General features: G+C 29.9%; 1 protein-coding gene and 1 long non-coding RNA gene across 2 annotated transcripts in view; one reads left to right on the forward strand and one right to left on the reverse strand.

The window, feature by feature from the left end:
* LOC106457546 (ATP-dependent DNA helicase RecQ-like) overlaps positions 1-21,537 on the reverse strand; it is an 86,410-nt gene that overhangs the window by 14,734 nt on the left and 50,139 nt on the right. Inside the window, exons 11-17 of the mRNA XM_013916978.2 lie at positions 15,886-15,992; positions 14,665-14,825; positions 11,845-11,936; positions 8,441-8,513; positions 6,892-7,000; positions 6,049-6,231; positions 3,498-3,594 (exon numbers count right to left, since the gene is read on the reverse strand). Of these exons, the coding sequence (XP_013772432.1) occupies positions 3,498-3,594; positions 6,049-6,231; positions 6,892-7,000; positions 8,441-8,513; positions 11,845-11,936; positions 14,665-14,825; positions 15,886-15,992 (822 nt within the window). The remainder of the gene's footprint in view (positions 1-3,497; positions 3,595-6,048; positions 6,232-6,891; positions 7,001-8,440; positions 8,514-11,844; positions 11,937-14,664; positions 14,826-15,885; positions 15,993-21,537) is intronic.
* Positions 2,507-21,479, forward strand: LOC111085351. The gene is made up of 4 exons (XR_002610198.1): positions 2,507-2,862; positions 11,761-11,910; positions 13,351-13,555; positions 21,204-21,479. It is a non-coding gene; the product is annotated as an uncharacterized LOC111085351 (long non-coding RNA).

The raw sequence follows: 21,537 nt of genomic DNA on the forward strand, positions 1-21,537 counted from the left end.
AAAGGGTTCAAAAGAGGGTTACTAGAATGGTGCCTGGGATGGAGGGGTTGTCACATAAGGAAAGATTAAGATTTCTGAAATTTTCTTTTAGAAAAAAGAAGTTAGAAGGAACCTGATTGAGGTGTTTAAGATTGTAAAGGGAATTGGTAGTGTTGATGTATTGTCTTTTTTTATACTTAATGGTGAGAAATGTAGGACTAGAGGCAAAAATATAAATTTTGGCAAGGTAGGAGTCATCTTCAGCTAAGAAAGTTTTATTTTTCTAAAAGGGTAGTCTTCCTATGCTGTAGAGGCAGTAAATTTAAGTGAGTTTAGGAAAAAGTTTGATAACTATATAAATGATAGTGGCTGGCTTTAAGACTTTTTTTTTTTCTTTAATTAAATTTATGTAGTAGTTTTAGTTTAGAGAATGGGAAAACCGAAATGGCCCAATAGATCCCTGAACATTGTTATATTTTTGTTATGTCTTGTTTACATGCAGAAAGCAAAGTTGTAAATCACTCAGCAAACATGTAGCTCACATTACTGTATCAAATTACTTAATGCAAAAACTGCTCCCAAACATACCTTATGAAGAATTTTAATTTTTTTCATTATCTTGTTTTTTCTAACTTAAAAAGTTTTTAATCTTTACATTTTTGTAACTTTTATAATAGTAAATAAAGAATACATATGAACAAGAAGAAATACAGTATTTACCTGAGCCCTTTTTTTTTGCTGTCAACTGTCGATGATGCTTAAGCCTACTTTTTTTATACTAATGGTACTACTACACTAAATAAATTTTTATTTAATTAAATACTGCATCTAGGAACAAAGAATAATAATGTGCAAAAAGCAAACAACATCCTATAACTATCATAATTTTTCTGGCTTTCTAACTAAGCCAGTGGTTCTTGAACATTTCAGGTTCGCATACCACTTTTTGTTTAATTTTTAAAAATTACAAACCCAGGTCTAATTAAAAAAAAAAAAAGATAAAAACTTAGTAACAAAAATTCATATGTTTAACACTTACCCATTAATTTGAAGGATGCGATTGATATTTCTGGCACGATTAAGAATATGTGGTACAATTTTGTCGATTTTAAGGGGAAAAAATACTGGCGAGTCTATGTAAGTAGAGGGTTAGTCTATAAGTGAGGAGAGTAGTATGCATATGTAAGTGGAAAGCTCAGATAGGGCTTATTACAACTTTTATGATTTTTTATATTAATTGTGTTGTGTACCACCAATATTAGCTCCACGTACCACAGTTTGAGAATCCCTGAACTAAGCGATAAGAGCCTTTTAAAAACTCAACTAAGCATACCAATGTGATTCCTGTAAGAATAAATTTGAAAGTGAATGATGAAATAGACGATGCCCTGTACAGAAAACAACATAATATAATATGTCATTTAATGGATTAAAACTTTGATCTTCTACTGATATAAACAACTTAGTACAGAACATCAGAGAGAACTATCAGCAATTTGTCAAAGAGAGGATGTGACAGGTGGGCATAGTGGGTTTGATTTTTTAGTTTATGGCTTTATAAACAAAGAAGATTGAAGACTAGAAAAATGCTTTGCCTGACTAATATCTATATCATAAGTAATTTATGTTAAATAGTGCACTTCTCAGAAGGGTAGTAAATAAATAGAGAAGAGGGAAGATCTAGGGAGAAAATGTTACAATTCTCATACTTGGGGAGATTGAGGATTTTGTAAAATATTTCCTTATAGAATTAAGCACTTGAAACTTATATAATATTAAAACCTGATTTAGTAACTACATTTTGATGTCAAGTTTATTTGCATATAATGATAATAAAGTAGTTTAATTTAATTTTGAATGTAACTTTAAAAGTTTGTGATATGCGCACTTTGACCTCCCCATTGCAAAAGGGTTAAATTATTTGAAGAAGATTATTTTTTCTGTGACGTTACAAAATTCCAAACTCACATGTGGTTAATATAGCAATTTGTTTAACAACAACAAAGGTTCTGGTGTGTGTGTTCCATATATATGCCCAAGTCAGTAAGAGTCTAAGTAATGATGACAACAGGTTTGTTCATAAAATACAGATATGCTTATTGAGGAACATTTTACCAAACTGAATGTTCAAGTTGAAGCTTTTGTAACTCACAATTATCTTTAAGTAATATGATCTGTATTTCAACTGGCAGAGCAATTTATACAAGATATATCCTAAAACAAACCCACACTGTATTGAAACTTTCGTTTTAATGAACAAAAGTGAAAAGCAAAAAAAAACTTTAAAATATAGTAAATGAAAACTAACCAAATAATAAACCTACACCACTAATACCAACAGATTTAAATAGTAATGCACTTAATTAAATTCTTTATAGTCTTTATGACTACAAACAAAATGTATTTTGTAATAAAAAAAAAATTCTACATATAATATGAAACCAAAGATTAGTCACAATACTGAGATGAGGCAGATAAATAATAATTAACGAAGCTTGATGCTCCCATGTTTGAGGCCTAAATTATTATATATATATAGTCTCAATAACAAAAGAATTATGCAGTGTTAAAGAATTTCAAAAGCACAACTAAAAATTAAATATGAATAGAATTTGTTCTTCTGGAATAAGAAACTATTAGGCCAGTGATGAAGTAATGGGTGCCACAGTTTAAGGTAGTTATATGAACTTGATATTTTCTTCACTGAGCTTACTCTATAACAAATTAAACCATTACTGAACAGAGGTGACAGTGAGAAATACTTATCCCAGAATCATTATTATTAGGTTACAGAGAAAGACAGAAACGTCCTATGGAATCAAGAATGAAGAAGAAAAAATGGACTACGGTCCTGAAGCTAAGCTACTTTTTGAAGCTATACAGGTATTTAATTATCTTCTTTTGAATATTAAACTTGATATTTTCTTCACAGAGCTTACTCTATAACTATAGCTGAAGCAAGATTATGGTTGATGAATTATATAGAATAATTTTAATTTATAAAAACATGAAACTGGTCTTGCAAGCTACTGACACGTGGGTCAGAATTAAGCTACTCGTTCAGCAAAACGCTGGTATACAGATTACAGTATGCTCCACTAAAAAAGGTCAATAAAGTAGTCACTGATATTAACAACAGCTACTAAGCATTACACATTCTGTTATCAGCTCTGTCACAAACGTGATTGAATGAACTCAGTGTTTTGTTTATAATTAGAATATTATTTGTGGGTGTCAAAATAATGAACCTTTTACAGTCTTTTTTTTTTCAATATATATCTTATTTTTATATCATACGATTTAAACTTAAAAATACATATTTAACACATCTGATTGACAGCGTGTCACCAAATGTCCTTCTGTAAGTTCTGTCTAACTTTGTCAATTCTGAGCTTAAAACAATCAATCATGGATGTTTTACCACAAGATATCTCCTAATCAAATACAGTTAACAATTATGGAATACAAAATGAGACCTAACCTGTTTAATGCATATTCAAAAGAAGATAATTAAATACCTGTATAGCTTCAAAAAGCAGCTTAGCTTCAGGACCATAGTCCATTTTTTCTTCTTCATTCTTGATTCCATAGGATGTTTCTGTCTTTCTCTGTAACCTAATAATAATCAAAATTTTTAACTTCTTCACCAAAACACCACCACATAATAAGTGTTAGCTTCCCTAAGGTTTCTAAAAACTATGGCAAAATTCAGTACATTATGAATTTATAATTCTTAATATGTATAATGAACTCACATTTTTGGAAGTTGACAGGTAGAGGGCCTCAAAATATTTATGATAAAATAAATACAGCACATTTCATAAAATATTATCAGTGTATATGCCATTAGTAAAAAATTGCAACTAGATATGCAATGCATCAGACATGTATGTAAGGACATGTTATTTGCATAGATAGCAGTGGTGAACATGTGGCAGTGTATTAAGGTAGGCTCATTTTGTTATAAACTGGTAACATTTTGTTTGGGACAAACTGTATAGTGAGCAAACTTCACAAGTTTTATAGCATACTAATAACTGAGCTTGTAAGTAATAATTCAAGCAAAATAAAACAAATGGATTAATATAAAACAAAATCATATCAAAAATAACAATGAATCACAGAAGAAAGGAAAAATAAAGTATCAGGTTTCTCATTAACTAGCACTCTCTTTAAAGAAGTGTGTCACATACACAGAGAATTAATATATAAATATAAAACTTTGTACTTAAACACGGGCAACAAGAAACTGCAAGACAACAAAACTTGCAAAGAATGTAACAAAACAAAATTTTGAATTAATACCTTGTAGCTAAAAACTTTGTAAAAAATACTAATTAAACTAGCATTAGTGTTTTATTAAATTTTGCCAACATTACAATGACAGGAGAGAAATATCAACAAGTTTAAATCTGTTGTGACTGATGATGGATTCATGCTGGTAAAATGAAAGTTTCATAATAAAGATAAAGACAGTTAATAAAACAAAAACATTTTTATTTAGAAAACTTCAAATATTTTTCAGCACTATCTGGAAATATACTATTTATACTTATTAACTGATGTTATAAAAACATCAGTTACTAATTTACTTAAAATATTCAGTAAAGAGGTAAACAGAAAAAAGTACATATTATAAAATATGTAACAGAAGTAACAAACTTACAAGTTGTAAGAAGACATCAAGCTATAAATATTAAGTATATTTAACAAATAGCTGTGTGCTAAGTGAAGTTATTTAGAATTTTAGGTAACCAACACTCCTAAGTTCATGGTTTGTATGTAAGTGTACACATAGTAACTATAAGGTCACATAAACTGGCAAATATTATTTCCAGTTTTCCTGAAGATAGAATCATTATATTATGAAATGTTAAAAGCTTTTGTAAATAAAAATGTTTCTCATCATATCAACTGTTGCTACTGATATTGGTAAGGAGTTTTAGCTCTTTATGGCAACAATTTGTCCAATTTCAACTGATATGTGAGAAGATTCATTACAAAGGAAATCATAAGACACATTTCTAAAGATATTAAAATATTAATGATTCTCCAGATAATTACAGTGCTTGTATTTTCAGTTTCTCTAGATTTAACACACTTGCAAAGATTAAATACAGAAATGACAAGCCAATGAACCTTTATGTTTTGCATTCCTAAAACATGGATCAGTGCAAAATGTAATCTTGTCAACTTTCTGTTGGTTGCTGTTGATAGTAGATCATAACTAGCTTATACTTTTATTCAGCTACTGGCCATATTAATATACCTTATATTGATCTAATACTTCTAGTCAATAATATGCATGTCTCCTATCACATACTAAAATGAACATGAATCTATGCCAACCTGTATTAGTTGACTTTGCATTTTCAAGAGTATAGAACAAAGTTTGTGGAGGGCTTAGATTTATGGATGACTTAACTAAAATAGTTTTACACATTTTAAAAACAAAGATAAAAATTTTCTTCATTTTATAATTCCATATGCACATAAGTTCATGAAGTATTCAGTGACAATAACACAGTATGATACACAAATTTCTATCTTCTAAAACTCACAGATACCAATATCTTCAAATTCTCAGAAGATGCAATAGTCAAAAATAATTCATTTGGCCAGTTCCATTCCATTCCATTTTCAATGCATAGGTAGTTGTAGTAAATTAGTATTGGTAACTATTTACATATTTTTTCTTTCAGATATCTATATAACTCCACATAAAATAACTGAATAACCTTCAATAAGCCACTACATGCTTCTCAGATAATGACAAGTTAAGTTATATTTTTATACCCTTTTTACAGCACTTTTGTTTCCTTGCCTTTCAAAGGTTACAATTACATGACCACTACTGTCAAAAAGCAGCTTTCTTATGGAAAATACATAGCATCATGATCTAGCAATAGATATGAAGTGTATTACAGCAGCTCACCATAATATGGAAAAAAAGGGGGTTAAAAAAACTGGTACTATGCAAATGACAGATGCAGGAAAAAACATAATTTCACTATGGACACATCACCGAAAGTCCTGTATTACTGAAAAAAAAATACTAAAGCAACATACTTTTTAGTGCAGTTATCACAACAACGTTCTCTTCCACCAATATCTGGTTTGTCTTTTCCTTCAAAGTGAGCAATTAAATTACGCCTTCGACAGGAGGTGATGTTGAGATATCGACTCATCTTGTTAATCATTTCTTGCCTGTGCTCCAAAAACTTTGGATTTTTTATGGTTTTAAGGAAAGACCTATAAATTAGGAAGAAATAAAATTTTGATGTTAATAAAGAAATAGTTTCATTCACTATAACTATCTACAACTATTAAAATTTTAAAACTATCAAATAACTTAAAAATACTTATTTGCAGTAAAGTTTCTTTCTAACAGATATCATTTATAAAATTTTAAGCTACACAAAATAAGACTCAATAAATTAAAACTTTATAATGACAGTATTCTATAAAAACTTCCTAATCAGTTCATAAATTATCAAGATGATTTTTTTTAATTATTTGGCCTTACACAATGAATGTTTAAAAATCCATGACCAATGGCTATAATAAAGTTTTAGGTGTCCAGTCTTAAAGATGCAATACCTATTCACCATGAATCTTTACATAAAAAACAGAAGCATCCATTATAATATGTGAAAAAATTTCAAAATTGTTCTGTAATCATTAGTTATAAGTAGAAAATTTAACAATAGTTTGATACTACAGTGAAACCAATGTCACTAAAAGTTCATGGTAATTATTTATTAATTTTTAACTTAATTAGCATGATAAAAGTTAAAATTATTACTGTTTGCATAAGAAGATTAAAATTTCTGAAAAAAATCAACTTTTTATCAACATGAATATTCAAATTCACATTCCCAAACAAGTTTTTATATTATGTAAACCACTTACCTGCTTACAATAAAATCTTTTTGTGCATAAAATACTTGACAAATACTTGGCAATCCGTCCCTTCCAGCACGGCCAATCTCTTGGTAGTAGGACTCAATATCTTTGGGTGCTAATGTAGAAAAAATGCTACTGTAAGAATCCATTTCCACCTGACACACATTATTTTTCTAACCACTAAAAGTAAATTTAGACTAATATCTATCATAAAAAAAGAAAAATATATATTTAGACATGACATAAAGAGGAACAGTTGTTCTGATGGCCAAGTTATATAAAAACAAATTGACAGAGAGCTACCAGTGATTCTTTATACAGCAAATTTATGTGTAGTTGGAAACAACCTTAAGTTAAATGTGGAAAAAAACAACAACAGTATCTGTCATATATCTTACAAAGTAAACCAAAACTATTTCTGCCATGTTTTCTAATAAAAGTGCAGTCACTTTTGAAAAGACAGTATCTACTTTACATGATATCCAAACTTCCATAATATTTCACTTGTTTATCAACAACAAAATAAATCGGGGGGAATGTGTCGACTGTGAAATTTATATTAATTTCTTTATTCATGTTTTAAATAAAGGAAAGAAAATGCAGTAAAATTTCCCTTTATGGGTGCTAAACAACTGATTAAAAAAAGAGAGAGAGAATAATGTTTGGTGTAAGTATAAAATGTAGGTCAAAGTTAACAATCATAAAAGAAAAAATTAAAGTAAAACATGAAATAATTTTTTTTGTTTACTTCTGATGGGGAAAGGGTTACTAAGATATATTAGGTGCTCTTACTCTCATTTATGTGACAAATGTTCAACTGTTAAGACAACTAATCTTAGATGTGAAAGGTCATGTTTGTCATCTTTAAAAATGTTGGGAGATAGATTGCAGCTTTAAAAATGTTGGGAGATAGATTGCAGCTTTTCGTAAAATTCAGACAAATATTAATTGCTCAATTTTTAACTTGATAACTTTTTCTAAATTATAAACTAGAATATGATCATATTCATTACTTTTCTATTTTGATTAATTTTTTTTTTGTAATACGAGATTTTCAAAATAGAATAAAAGACTCAGGGAGAGGGTTTATCGCTCCTCTCAGTTGTTGAAAATTACTTTCAGGTGGTGCTTTTTGCCCCCAGAACCCTATGAGGCTGATCCTGGACCTGCAAGGGTGTCTAGGCAAGTCCTTTCATACACACACCCCTCTCTCTTCCTACCTTTTGAATCTTTTTAGTCTCAACTTCGGAAGAACTCTGCACAGATTTAGATTTATATCTGGCTATGAATAGAAATATAGGGTCAAAGAAGTGCTTGTTGGCAAAAATTTTGGCTATGAAAAAATTACATCAGGCTGACCTTAGGCATATAAACATTTAGTAAGAAAGGTAAAATACAACACTATTGATTTACAGGCAAGAATAACAGCAATTTTCTGGTATTTTTGTGGTTTTAAACATTTGTTGGATAAGATGAACACAATAAATGGAAATAATTAAATTCTAATAGTGGGCAAAATTCCCATTTTATAGACCCTTATCCTTAACATACTCACCTCCATAGTGAATAATCCTTCGAACATCAGGTTTATCAATCCCCATTCCAAAAGCAACAGTTGCTACTACTACCTAAATAGAAGAAAAAGTTTTGTGCCAGATCAATACTGCAAAATTATTTATCCAAAATACAAAACTCTCAGGATGCCAAAACAGTCAAATGAAAACAAACTTGAAGCATTTGAGACAAGGTAGCATATCTGCCTAAAACATTATCAGTCACAGTTTCAAACACCTTTCATCTTAATTTTCACCTCTTCAGAAAAATTCTTACTTTACAGGACCTTAAATATTTTTATGTAAACCACTTAATAGCACTAGTTTGTTTCACTTCATTGTTTGACAATAAATACCCTACCAAAAACTTGCACATCACAGGTTCAATAATTTAAGTATTTAATATTCAAGCTTGTTTTGAAAATATGTAAAAAAACAATGAAATCATATTACTGTGAAGAAAAATAAAACTGAATACTACTGCACTTATACTTGCATGATTGAGTAGTTCAGCACCCTTTTAATAAACACTTGTGTATTTGTACAACTGCTAAAACCTGAGTTACTCAGTTACCCCTATTTTTTTTCTAAATCTTCTATAGATGTTTTTGGAATATGCTATGTAATGAAACTAACAAGTTATGAACACATTACATGATGAAACTAACAAGTTGGGAACGCAACAGTGATGAAATGAACAAGTCGGGAGCATGCTATATATATTATGAATAACACGTTAGAAACATGTTAGAGGAAGAAACTAACAAGTTACGAGCATGCAATGTAATGAAACTATGAAATCAGGAATATTAAAGCTAGCCATAAAGTATGCTGATGAGATATTTTAGAATATTTATTCTAAAAAGCTTCTAAATTTTCACTATAAAGAGCCACAATAACAAATGAGAAAAAAAAGGATTAGTCTTAGCTAACAAGTTGTGTTTGAAACGGACTTATCTCTCTTTGGACAAACAAAACTACACTGGTTGTGTATCATATAAGTTGTACATTAACCTCCATTTTGCAAGATAAGACTTGTTCAAAAAAAAAAGGACAGATGTTTGAGGACAAGGAAACATATAGAAAACACCTAGAGAGAATACTTTTTATAACATAACTGATAGATCTGTCTTTATCATTCAAAAATCTTTAAAAAGTTATAATAAATAACTTTAAAAACAGCAGCATGATTTCATGAAAAACAAAAAAATGTAAAGCAACTGTAAGAAAAAAAGTGAGCAATGTTTCAGTCAAGTAAGCTTCACTCCTGCAGTTTCTTCATTCAGGCATATTATTTTGTAGGTAAGTGTGTTTGCCATAACATGAAACTTATTTGGCTGACATTATTATGTTTATTTTTAAATTACATGTATAAATGTTTAATAAAACAAAAACTAGGAAGTCCACATACTGTTTTATCATCAGGATGACACTGCTCAAAAAGGATTTTAAAGCATCATTTGAATAATATTTTATTTGAAAAATCTTGGCTTACATACAAATATTATTGTTTTTTCTACACTATGTACTATTTTCGACCACGCATATTAACATTTGGGAGAGTGAAAATCATTTTGATCAGAAAAGAAAAAAATCTTTGACTGAATTAAAAAAAGCCTCACCTGACCAGAACAGTGTTAAAAATTACAAAACTTATAAGGATTATTGAAACAATAAAATTTGATTCACTTGAGTGTCTTTAAAAAAACAAGAATATATAGAATTATAGGAAATATGGTACTAACCATTCAGAGGCTTGAGAAACAAAAAACATTACTTGATTTACTTTCTGTGGTTAGAAATTTACAGATCATACATATACTTCTGTACTATTATAAGTGTTGAATAATTTAAAACACAATATATGGGTCTTAGATAATTGAAAATAAAATTTAGTACATACAATAATTTACAAAAAGTTTGCCAAAACATTCAAAATACCATAGCACTTAGACCTAGATCTCTCTTTAAAATGTTCTTTATAATTAAGTGATATTAGAACAGTCTGCTTACTACAGCACAATACTAAACTTAAGTAAGTTTATACTGAAGACCACTAAAAATTATGCTTCATTTCTTTACCAATCTTATACGGGAAACATTTATAATCTTTGTATGGACATTTTAAAGATTTCTTTTCTTTTTCACCAGAGGTGAAATTGAAAAGAGAATCATTATCACATAACTAAATTTATTTATTTTACTATATGGTGAAGTAAAATTGACTCCAAACCTAATAGATACTTATAATCTTTTTTTCTTCTTCTTGAATTTCACACAAAGTTATTAGAGGACTATATGTGTATGCTAGCCATACCAAATGTTGAAGTAACAGATTAAAGAAAAGATAGCTAGTCAATACCAATCACCACCAACTCTTACGTTATTCTTGTGAGATTGAACATCACTCTTATAAGGTATCAATGTGTCCAAAATGTGTTTTGTTATTGGCAATAATAATATACAAACAACATAACCATGGGACCTCGCTCAGGTCACCTAATCTTAGAATTTTGATTTTCATAGGATTTATAATTAAATATCACGTGCATGAAATAATAAGTTACTGATTCTCATGATGATCTTCATGTTGATTTTGTTTCACCTTTAGTTAAAATTTACCCCAAATTATAGGTACATAAAAGGCAATAAAAGAACATACCAAAAATAAAGTCAACAGTTATAAACAAATCTACCTGCCAAAATATAAGATTTTGTACAAGGAAAGAAAAAAATACTGACAAGATAAAACAGCAAGAAATTGATAACTACATACAAAATAACACAATTTCAATCTTTTAAGAGCCTTTCAAATAACTTTAAGCATCCTTATAAAAGTTGATTTATTCCTGTTCAGTGACAACGTTGAATATTCAGTCAGTTTTTCTGAGAAGCTATGGACTCGCAAACCCAAGAGTAGTTATATCAAATAAAGTCGACAACATTTTAAAGACATGTTTGTCCTTCTAAATCATTCAATTTTACTACTAGCCAAAGCTAAACATTTTGGTAGATGCTAAAATTCACATATATAGAGGGAGAGAAAAAAACCTTTAATAAGTTCAAATATATGTGGCAAAATAACAAGGTTAACTTAAGTTGGGGTTTTGGATTATTTTTCACTTGTCAAATTTAAAAATTTTGGCAATGTTTTGTGGGTTGCAGCTAGTATACTTATAATTATTCTGTTCTGCTATGCTTAGATCTTAATTAATACAAATGTTGATAAGATTTTCTTGGTTTTTTTTTTTAATAATGTGTTTCATGTGTTTAATCAGTTTCATTATACACAATAATAAAAACCTGGTGTTTTTCTTTTCAGTTTTTTTACCACCAAAATGAGGTATCAAAAACGTCAAAATTTTCTTTATTTAAAGATGTATGTGTGGCTCTACTAAGGAAATACCTGAACTTGGTCATGCACAAACTGCTGATGTGCCTGAGTTCGTTGTACATTGGTCATTCCTGCATGGTAAGCAGCACAGGACAAACCCATATCTGTGAGGATAAAAATAACGTAAAGCAAAATATATATATAAACATATCCATTCTTTTACTGTAAATAACTGTAATAAGTTTTTCCATACTGCAATATGATTAGTTGTTTCAAAAAACAAAACTTCTCGTTGGTTGTTTTAAAATAAAACAGTAATTCTACCTGATTGTTTTTTCTTTTAAATACTACAAACAACTTATAAAGATTTTAGATTACACTTTTTATTCTAAATGACACTTAATCCCTAAATGTCATACAACAACAACAAAAATTATCTTGTTTACTAATGTTATGATGGAAAAACCATTGGCTGAAACAAGGGAAAAATACAAGAAACTACTTCTGAAACTACAAATAATTTGTAAGTGGTTTAAAAACCAGATGCAGTTACATACTAAATCCTCTCTTCTCAAACTTGACACTATATTTTTATTTATTTATCTTATACAGTAGTCCCTCTTATATATGACAAACATATCTGCCATGATAAAAAAAAAGTTGCATCTGACAGGAAGTTGTTATTCAAAGGATCAATAACCAGATAACAAATGACCGAGTTCAAGCTGTACCAGTTGCTATTCCCAGGGGTTGAGCATAATGGTTTATATACTGTACAGCAATGTAGCAAATTGGTACATTGTATAAATAATAGTTATGGTTGATAACAGTTCAATACAAATAAATTAAAATTATTTTGTTTGTCTTTTATGTCAGATAATTTATTCATGGATCACAGTTATTTCATAAACATCCACATATCACATTTTTATTACATACATATAAAATATTACAAACTGACTCAAAATTTATTTGTAAAAAACCATCCATCTTTGTTTGTTTTGCACATTTAATGGAGTCACTTTGAATGTTCACGAGTCTGGCAGTTATTATATCAAGAAGCATTCTGTTGTTAGTTTTCAGTGCACGATTTTAATATCAACTTATAAAATAATGTGCAATAAGTGTCCAGAGTTCTACGTCAGAGAAAATGGAAAAAAATTGGAAACCAGATTCACTGAACATAATAAAAAAACATAGTTGTATTTACCACCATTGCAACTAAAAAAATCCACAGTATATCTATACAAAATGCTGTAACTTAAAACAAAGAACCAAACATCGGAAGTTACATATCTTAAATGAACAAAACAGCCCCACCCTAAACCAAAATTTCACACTGAAACTTGGATCCTATGATCCTAGCTCTGAAAAGGGACCATTCCAGGAATTTAAATGAGCTAGTAAAGAAATAAAAATAAATATGTGAACTAAATTTTTGCTAGATTCTAGCCAATACCTAATAACGTAATCCTTTCTAAATACAAATACTACATAAAATGTAATATGTTGTATTAAAGCAATTTCAAGGTGATTAAAAATTTCCATGTTTTGTTTATTGTTTTGCTTTTGTCACAGCTTTTGTCTTTATCAACATCCATGTGACGTTTCTATGTCAACACTTCAAGCCTTCTTCTTCTTCCCAGAGACTTCCTGTTCTCAGTTTGAGACATTTGCAGCTTTCCTGGATGACTTGAGGCATTTTATTAGCCATGCTTACTGCACAGATTAGTCAAGTCTGTCACTCAACAAACCATGAGTTAATAATCTTCGCACCCTGCTAGTAAGTACTAATCAAGTTACTTAACATCTAGGCCACTAGTTCAAAATCTACCACATTCACTAAAAGAATAAACCTTAATTCTGTGAGTGGGGCAAAGACAAACAACAGTTTCTGACCTCCCCTGGTTACCTTTCAAGACCTGAAAACTTTAGAACCAAAATACCTAAGTGTATGTGTACCAAGGAGTTTGACTTGAATACCCTAGGGTACCATAACTAAGCTGTAAAGCAATCTCTGGTCATGTGACCTCTTTGTTCCATACTGTATACATTGTATTCATATGTTTCTGTAAATTACATTATTGATATGAAGAAAAGTCATTATAGAGAGGTCGTTATTTGATCGTCCACCCAAAAATCATGGTCATATGTAACATCTGTCAGGAAGTCATTCATGGGAGGTCAGATCAATGTAAAATCATTCTGTGCACAGAAAAAAAGTCATATTTAAAAGGAAGTCGTTAATGGGAGGGGGTCATATTCACCAGGAACTATTGTATGCTATTTCATTATTTTTTCCTTTTAAGTTAAAATACTGCATTATGATTTTTGTTTCTTTAATGTTTATAAATATTAAACAATAAAAAAAAAAGAATGATACAGGGATAATAAAAACATACAAACATTTTCTAAATAACTGTTATTTGCATTTTTTTAAAATTTTATCTCCGTATAATTATTGTTTTTTTATCACAAAAATTATTCATAACCTAACTACTTAAAAGTTTAGGACTTTGTCACTAAGGTATTCTAAACATATTCAAGGTCATACTGAGTCTACAAACATTACAAGTGTTTTTGATTTTTTTGCAGCTGTTTTGCAACAACCAAAATCGTTAAAACGAAAAATATGCTAAACATATGGATTTGTTTTTAGACTTCTATATATTTCTAAAATTTCCAGGCTATTTAGTTTTTTACCTTATTTCACTGATGATGCCCTTGCTGGCAAAACCATGTTAATAAATGATGTATTTGTGAAGCATACCACCGTTTTTGTTTTTTTCTTCAATTATGGAGTTTCACCAACTAACAGTTTTATCAATTAACAATTAAGGTTTGATGGTGGTTATACTAATGTTCAAAAATTGCAATAAAACATATATATACCTTGAACTTTTCTAGCAACTAATTCTGTGGAACTTCTAGTGGGACAGTAAATAATTATGGCACCATCAGATACTGTTTGTCCATCATGATTTCCTAAAATTTTAGTCAAATCTTTCTCTACTGAAGAGCTTTTCATAAAAACTTCCAAATACAAGTTTGGTCTAAAGGACAAAAAGAAAGCAAAACAAATTTACAAATGGCCAATATCAAAATAATATTAAGTTCAAAAATATTAGTTCAGATGACAGTGATGTAAGGTATACTATGTAATGTTTTGTTTGTTGTTTACATTAAAAGTATTGGTTAGAATGTTAAATATGTCTCAATTTTATTATTTTTAATTTTTTTCATTATACTTTTGTTATAGATCTCTATGTTTTACATTGTTAGCTTATATTTGTATATCAAACTAACTTTAACCTCCTAAGCTGGCCAAGTCTAGCAAAATATTATTGGGTTTATAGCCAAAATTGTTGTTAACAATGAAGGTACCAAACTGATGAAACAATGCATTTTAATCTTTATATGCGAGACCATAATTATATTTAATTAGCTATACCCACTGCCAGGTTGCTTTTTAATTTTTGCTCTAAGTAGGTAGCTTGCTCTGATCAGAAGTTAATATTAATTTGTAAAAAGCTGTTTGTTATTTGATTTATTTAATAAGAAAATTTGACTTATACATTCTTGTTACAGTTTACTTGTACTTTGGTACATTGAAACTATATCTGAGTGACAAATCTGTGTTAAAAAGCTTATTACCTTGTTTGCTATTGATCCATTTTCACTATTATTAAATAAAAGCAGAAGTTTTATTTATTTTTTCCTCTCAAACTCCTTATGAAAGTTTTACACCAATATTGTACAAGATATAAATATACTGTATGTTCATTCTGTTATCTATAGACAGACCAGTAACAGCACAGGCTTAGCTATTATTACACAAAGATAGGTTACCACAAACTCAAATTCTGTAACTTGTGTATTGAACAAAATATGCATAAATTTACTATAAAACGGCTTATTTCTTTAAAATAATTTCAAAGACTGTTAGAAAAAATCAGGATCCCCCCAAAAATGTCAAGTATGGTCAATATTTTCTTCAACTGGCTTAAAGATTTTTTTTAACACTTATTTTAACACTCTTCTTACGGTATTTGTAAACTGCCATTTTTTTCTTCATTTTCCAGATTCTACTTTTATATAGTTGAACAACATTACCTGTCAAAGCTGGAGCAGGTAATTGCTGGATTTTTTAACCTAAGCGAAGATATAATGTCTTTTTTCACAACAGGTGTTGCTGTTGCTGTCATCGCAATAAATGGAACCTATTCAAATGAAAGCAAGTGTTTATTAACTCGTTTCAGAACAACAAAGTCTGATAATGCCTTTTCAATGTCATATAAAAAAAAGCACATAAATAAGAAAATAAAAGAAAAGCTGTCAAAAATAACACATTTATACACTTATCAAAGGATAAATACTTATGTTCACAATTAGAAATATATAGCTCTAAATACTAAAGACAGCCCATCCCGTCTCCATTTGAATGTAGTCACAGCAAGTGCATGTATGCCAGCTTGAAAACTACTATGGTTTAGAAAAATATGTCTTTGTATTCAGATAATCAGATAAATTTTTAAAACTTTCTGTATAAGTATTTTGCATTATCCCTAGGTAGAGGGGATTAGTCCTTTGGACCCACCCTGTACTTGAAGAAATAATGTTTACAATAATTCCATATTTACTACATATATTGTAAAGACATTTGCCACATGTAAAAAGTCTGTTGTAAACAAAGAAAAAAGTAGATTTTGTACTAAAAATTTGTCTATGAATTTACAAATTCAGTCGGACTCAAACTAATCTGAGTGCAAGGCAATTTAAATGTTAAGAATAAATACACTAACTGTAACAAAAGTATATGTAGCAAAAGTTGAAAAAGTACAAAATAAAATCAAAAGTATATTTTTTCTTTCAAGAATGACTGTACATTGTAAAAGACAATTTAGACATCTAACCTTTAGACAGATACTTTCATTTTATTGTTTTATCCCTCTCTGAATCATGTCTAACACAAACTAGTGTAACAAAACAATAAATTACCCAATAAGATCATAGCTCAAGTTATGGTAAACAAAGTACTGAATAACATAACGAATAAGCAACTTGCATGCATACCATACAGAGAAATTTTTTATTTACTTTTTTTCATTTAAATTTTACTGATAACTTTCTAACTGTTACATTTTAGTTACTTTTAGAATAATAGATAAAAGAAAAAGATGATAAAAACAAGAAATTTAGTATTTAAATGTAGGCTCTTGAAATCAATGTCTTGTCAAAACTTAAACCTACTTTTCATAGGTTGTTCAAAATATATAAAATGTTTTTAAAATTCAAATATGCAATGCAGAACACAAAAAATTAGCACTAAAAAAATGCCATGTCTGAAAAACTATCATAATTTAACTGGCTTTCTAACTAAGCTATAAGTGGGTTATAAAAATTTCATTAGCTGGTCAAGGTGATCTCGGTGATAGCAAGAATGAAACTGTAGACTGAATAATTCAAAAACTGTTATAAGAATGAGTCTTATCAGTGAATTAATATCTTATCTTTATATTGGTTATAAATAATCCAATAGCAAGTGTCAGTGAGAATTACTGAAATTTTTCAAAAGAAAACATGTAACAGGAGAGTGTGGAACATGGGTTTGACTTTCTGGTCTACATGTCAGTAAAGTGAGAAGACTGAAGGCTTTAAGTTTACATTACATTTTAGCAATATCTATACTGCAAATAATGTGTAATTTATTCCAAAATCAGGAGATCACACAGGTGTAGAAAGAATAACTAAAATGGGCAATTTGTAGCAAAGTGTCATGTGATGCACAGAAGTGAAAATTTTATCTAACTATTTCATAAAACTATAAGACATGACACACAAACTTCCATGGTGCATTAATCCTTACCTGAGATGAAGGTTACATACCACAGTGACCAATTCATGAAGCTTACACTTGCTTCACATACTTTTGTATCATCCCTGGGGTTTGTATGTCACATGCAAGTGAAGAGGAGATACCAGATGGCCAATCAGATCAGAAAAAAAATCACCTGTCATCACAAAGATACAAGTGATGCACTTTGATAAAAGACATGACACACAAACTTACATGGTGTACCAGGTATGTAGCCAGGACTGAAATCAAGTGGATGTTGAAGGACAAGATTATACAACTTCCTCTGAATATGTATAATGAAAATAATCCCTAATATAATTAAGGATTGTGGGAAACCACACTAGGAATTCTATTGGAGCTAACAGTGTGGTATACTTTGTGTCTTTTTATGGAGTGCAGCAGTGACTCACTGCTCTAAAAGCAGTTATTCTACAAATAAAATGACATCAGCCAGTATTTTTAAAGCACCAATATTCTTAAATGTTAAATAACAATTTCTATTATTTTATGTTTTGCACACGTACTTGTCTTTTTCTTTACTGTCAGTTTGATTTATTCTTTATAGAACTTTTCTTGAGTCAACTGTTTATTGTGGATTTTGATTAGTGAACCTGAATACCAAGCAAGTGCAAGATGAATGTCCTTAAAATATAGGAGACATATTTTAACCATAAAGCATGAATGTTTGTTTGTTTTTTAATTTTGCGCAAAGCTATACAAGGGCTATCTGCACTAGCCATCCCTAATTTACCAGCGTAAGACTAGAGGGAAGGCAGCTAGTCATCACCAACTATTGCCAACTCTTGGGCTACTCTTTTACTAACGATTAGTGGGATTGACTGTCACACTATAATGCCCCTATGGCTGAAAGGGCGAGCCTGTTTGGTGGGACAGGGATTCAATCCCATGACCCTCAGATTGTGAGTTGAGCATCCTAACCACCTGGCCATGCCGGGCCAATAAGGCATGAAAAAACAATGTTCTAATAGAGTAGTAAGTATAATGAAGCATTACTTAATACTGGAAACCAAACTTGTATACTGATAATATTTTTATATAAGAAAGAACAAAAAGAGTGGTTCTTAATAAATTACCTTAAAAGTTACATGAGTAGAGCTATATTTAGATATTGTATGCATATTTGTATGCAAACTTAAAATGCACATAACAGAACTACAAAAAAACTTCTGTATAAGAGAAGTTAATCAGAGAAACTCATTTGCAGCATTCCTTTGGCTCTACCAACCAACACTGTTTAAGTGCTAAAGAAACTGCTATAAAACTGTAAAGTTTAATTTTCAATGCTTCTTTCTTCCTCAGCCATCTTACTTTTATAGCTCCAAGTATAATGTAATTAACATAAGTTGCATGAAGTAAAGTCTACATTTCTTTTTTGTTCTTGTCATTTACAGTAAAATTGTATGTGAGCATATTTTGTTTTATTATAATGGTTTCTGGAATATGTATTATTTATAAGTTTTTTTCCTTACTGGTATTTCCTTTCATTCAATTGATTAAATTTTTATTAACTGAAAGATGATCAACATGATATTTGGATGATGCTTGGAGCATTCTGTATGCCTTTATCTGACACATCTAAGTTGGAAGTCTGTTCTCCAAAAACAATAAAAATGATCCCCAATCTCAATTCCTAGAATTGTTTAATTAAAAAAAAAAAAAGAGCATTTAAATAATTTTCAATCTTCATTTTTTCCATGTCATGTGACACATCTGAGCTCTGATTTCTACACTTCAAAATTTTCTAACTTCAAAAATAGGTTGCCGCAGTTTTCAATTAATCAGATTGTTCATCAAAATGGTATTTTAAATATCTTTTCAGTACCATACAGTGTTTCATTTTATAACAATATCTATGTAATGACTGAGTCACAAGTTCTTGGAATGTCTAAGTATCATAACGAAAAGTTTGGATCTCTTGTTCTTCTTTCTTCTGCTTCTTTTTTATTACATAATAACTCAAAAACCAAAACAATGGTGTCAACCATTTTCACTGAGGTGACATATTTTCAAACAGAGTATCCGCATTTACAAGTATTATTAATAAAAAATTAATTTAAGACTCACGGCTGTGAAAACGTAGGTTATTTTACTAAACATTTGGTCGAAACAAAATTATGAAACATCTAATCAAACAAGCAAATAAAGTGCAATAGTAATTATTAGTAAATAGTTTAAATACATTAGTTGAGCTAATTTCAACAGAACTTTCTGATGTTTAATAAGATATCAGGAAGCCTGGAAACAGTAGTAACTGACAGAGTATATGATGAACACAAAAAAAAAAAGAGAGAAAGGAACATGCCATGTTTGTCGCCTTTGTGATCCATTACCCTCATGCACTGTACCTACGATGCATATTAACTACAATAGAAAGCATAAAAGTAGTCAGTTGTCAAATTAATAATAATAAATAAAAAGTTGTGGCCACATCAGGGCCGAGTTTTTCACAGCATCAGGTCTACAGAAAAAAAACATCATTTTAGTGTAAGTGGTGTCACCATTACTCCTTGCAGTTAGCTTTCTTACAGAAATTTGGTGTTCCTTTAAAGAGCTTAAGTACAGGTTGAAAGTGGAATTACCAGCCAGTAATAGAAAAACAATAAATATTACAGTTGGAACCTCACTGTATTTAGAACTTGGTTATATATACAATCTTCCCATGTCTATTGAAATACTGCATTAAAAGAAAAACAACCAAACAAATAACTAAAAACTTTTCAAAAAGGAAGTAAATGTAGGGATGGTTAATATCAATCCTTCAAAAACAATGCAAACAAGATAGAAGGAATGGCATTTGAAGGATTGATATTACTCATTCCTATATTTACTTCCTTTTTTGAAAAGTTTTTTCTTTACCTGTATACTACTAAGATATGGATTATTAGCTATGCTTTTATACTATATATATTATTCTACCATGATAATAAAGTAGTTTAATTAAATTCTGAATGTAGCTCACTAAAACCTCGTGACATGCACAGAAAAATATGCCCATAGTGAGAGAGTTAAATAAAGTTGCATCAATATGAGTTTGCTTGTTTGACCATGAACATTTTCTTCAAATAGAACAAGATTCATTGATCCAATGCATAATGCCTGCAAGAAAGTATTGCTTAAATGCTGTGCAAGAAATTGATAGAATAAGGAAAGTCCAAGAAAGGGCATGGAAACTGCCACAAATGTTTTGTGGGTTGAGGCTATATATTAATACCAGTACTGTTTTTCTCTCTCTCTCACGTTTTGGTGATTATGCTTTTTCTGTCTATGCTCCTAAGCTTTGGAATACTCTCTCTATCTAGCTGCAATGCACAAAGTCTGTCAGGTTTTTTAAAGTCTTTTGAAGTCGTATCTCTTTCACTTGGCATCTGACTAATGTAGAGACTGGTCAGCAACATGCACTTTGAATGGCTGACATTGGCTAGAGGGGTGCTGTATAAAAAATTAAATTAATATACCATGCCAATATGGCAATACCATACCAAGAAGGTATTACTAATACATGCCACACATCATATACACATTTGTTTTTATACTTTACTATTTCTTTTTGCAGGATCTTCTCCACTGAATCAAGGGTTGAACCTTCAATTAGTGATGCGGGTTCCCACAGCAGAGCAAAGCACATACCAAGAAGGTATTACTAATACATGCCACACATCATATACACATTTGTTTTTATACTTTACTATTTCTTTTTGCAGGATCTTCTCCACTGAATCAAGGGTTGAACCTTCAATTAGTGATGCGGGTTCCCACAGCAGAGCAAAGCACATACCAAGCACATACCAAGAAGGTATTACTAATACATGCCACACATCATATACACATTTGTTTTTATACTTTATTATTTCTTTTTGCAGGATCTTCTCCACTGAATCAAGGGTTGA

This window comes from Limulus polyphemus, unplaced genomic scaffold (assembly GCF_000517525.1).
Source record: "Limulus polyphemus unplaced genomic scaffold, Limulus_polyphemus-2.1.2 Scaffold344, whole genome shotgun sequence".
Classification (NCBI taxonomy): Eukaryota; Metazoa; Arthropoda; class Merostomata; order Xiphosura; family Limulidae; genus Limulus; species Limulus polyphemus.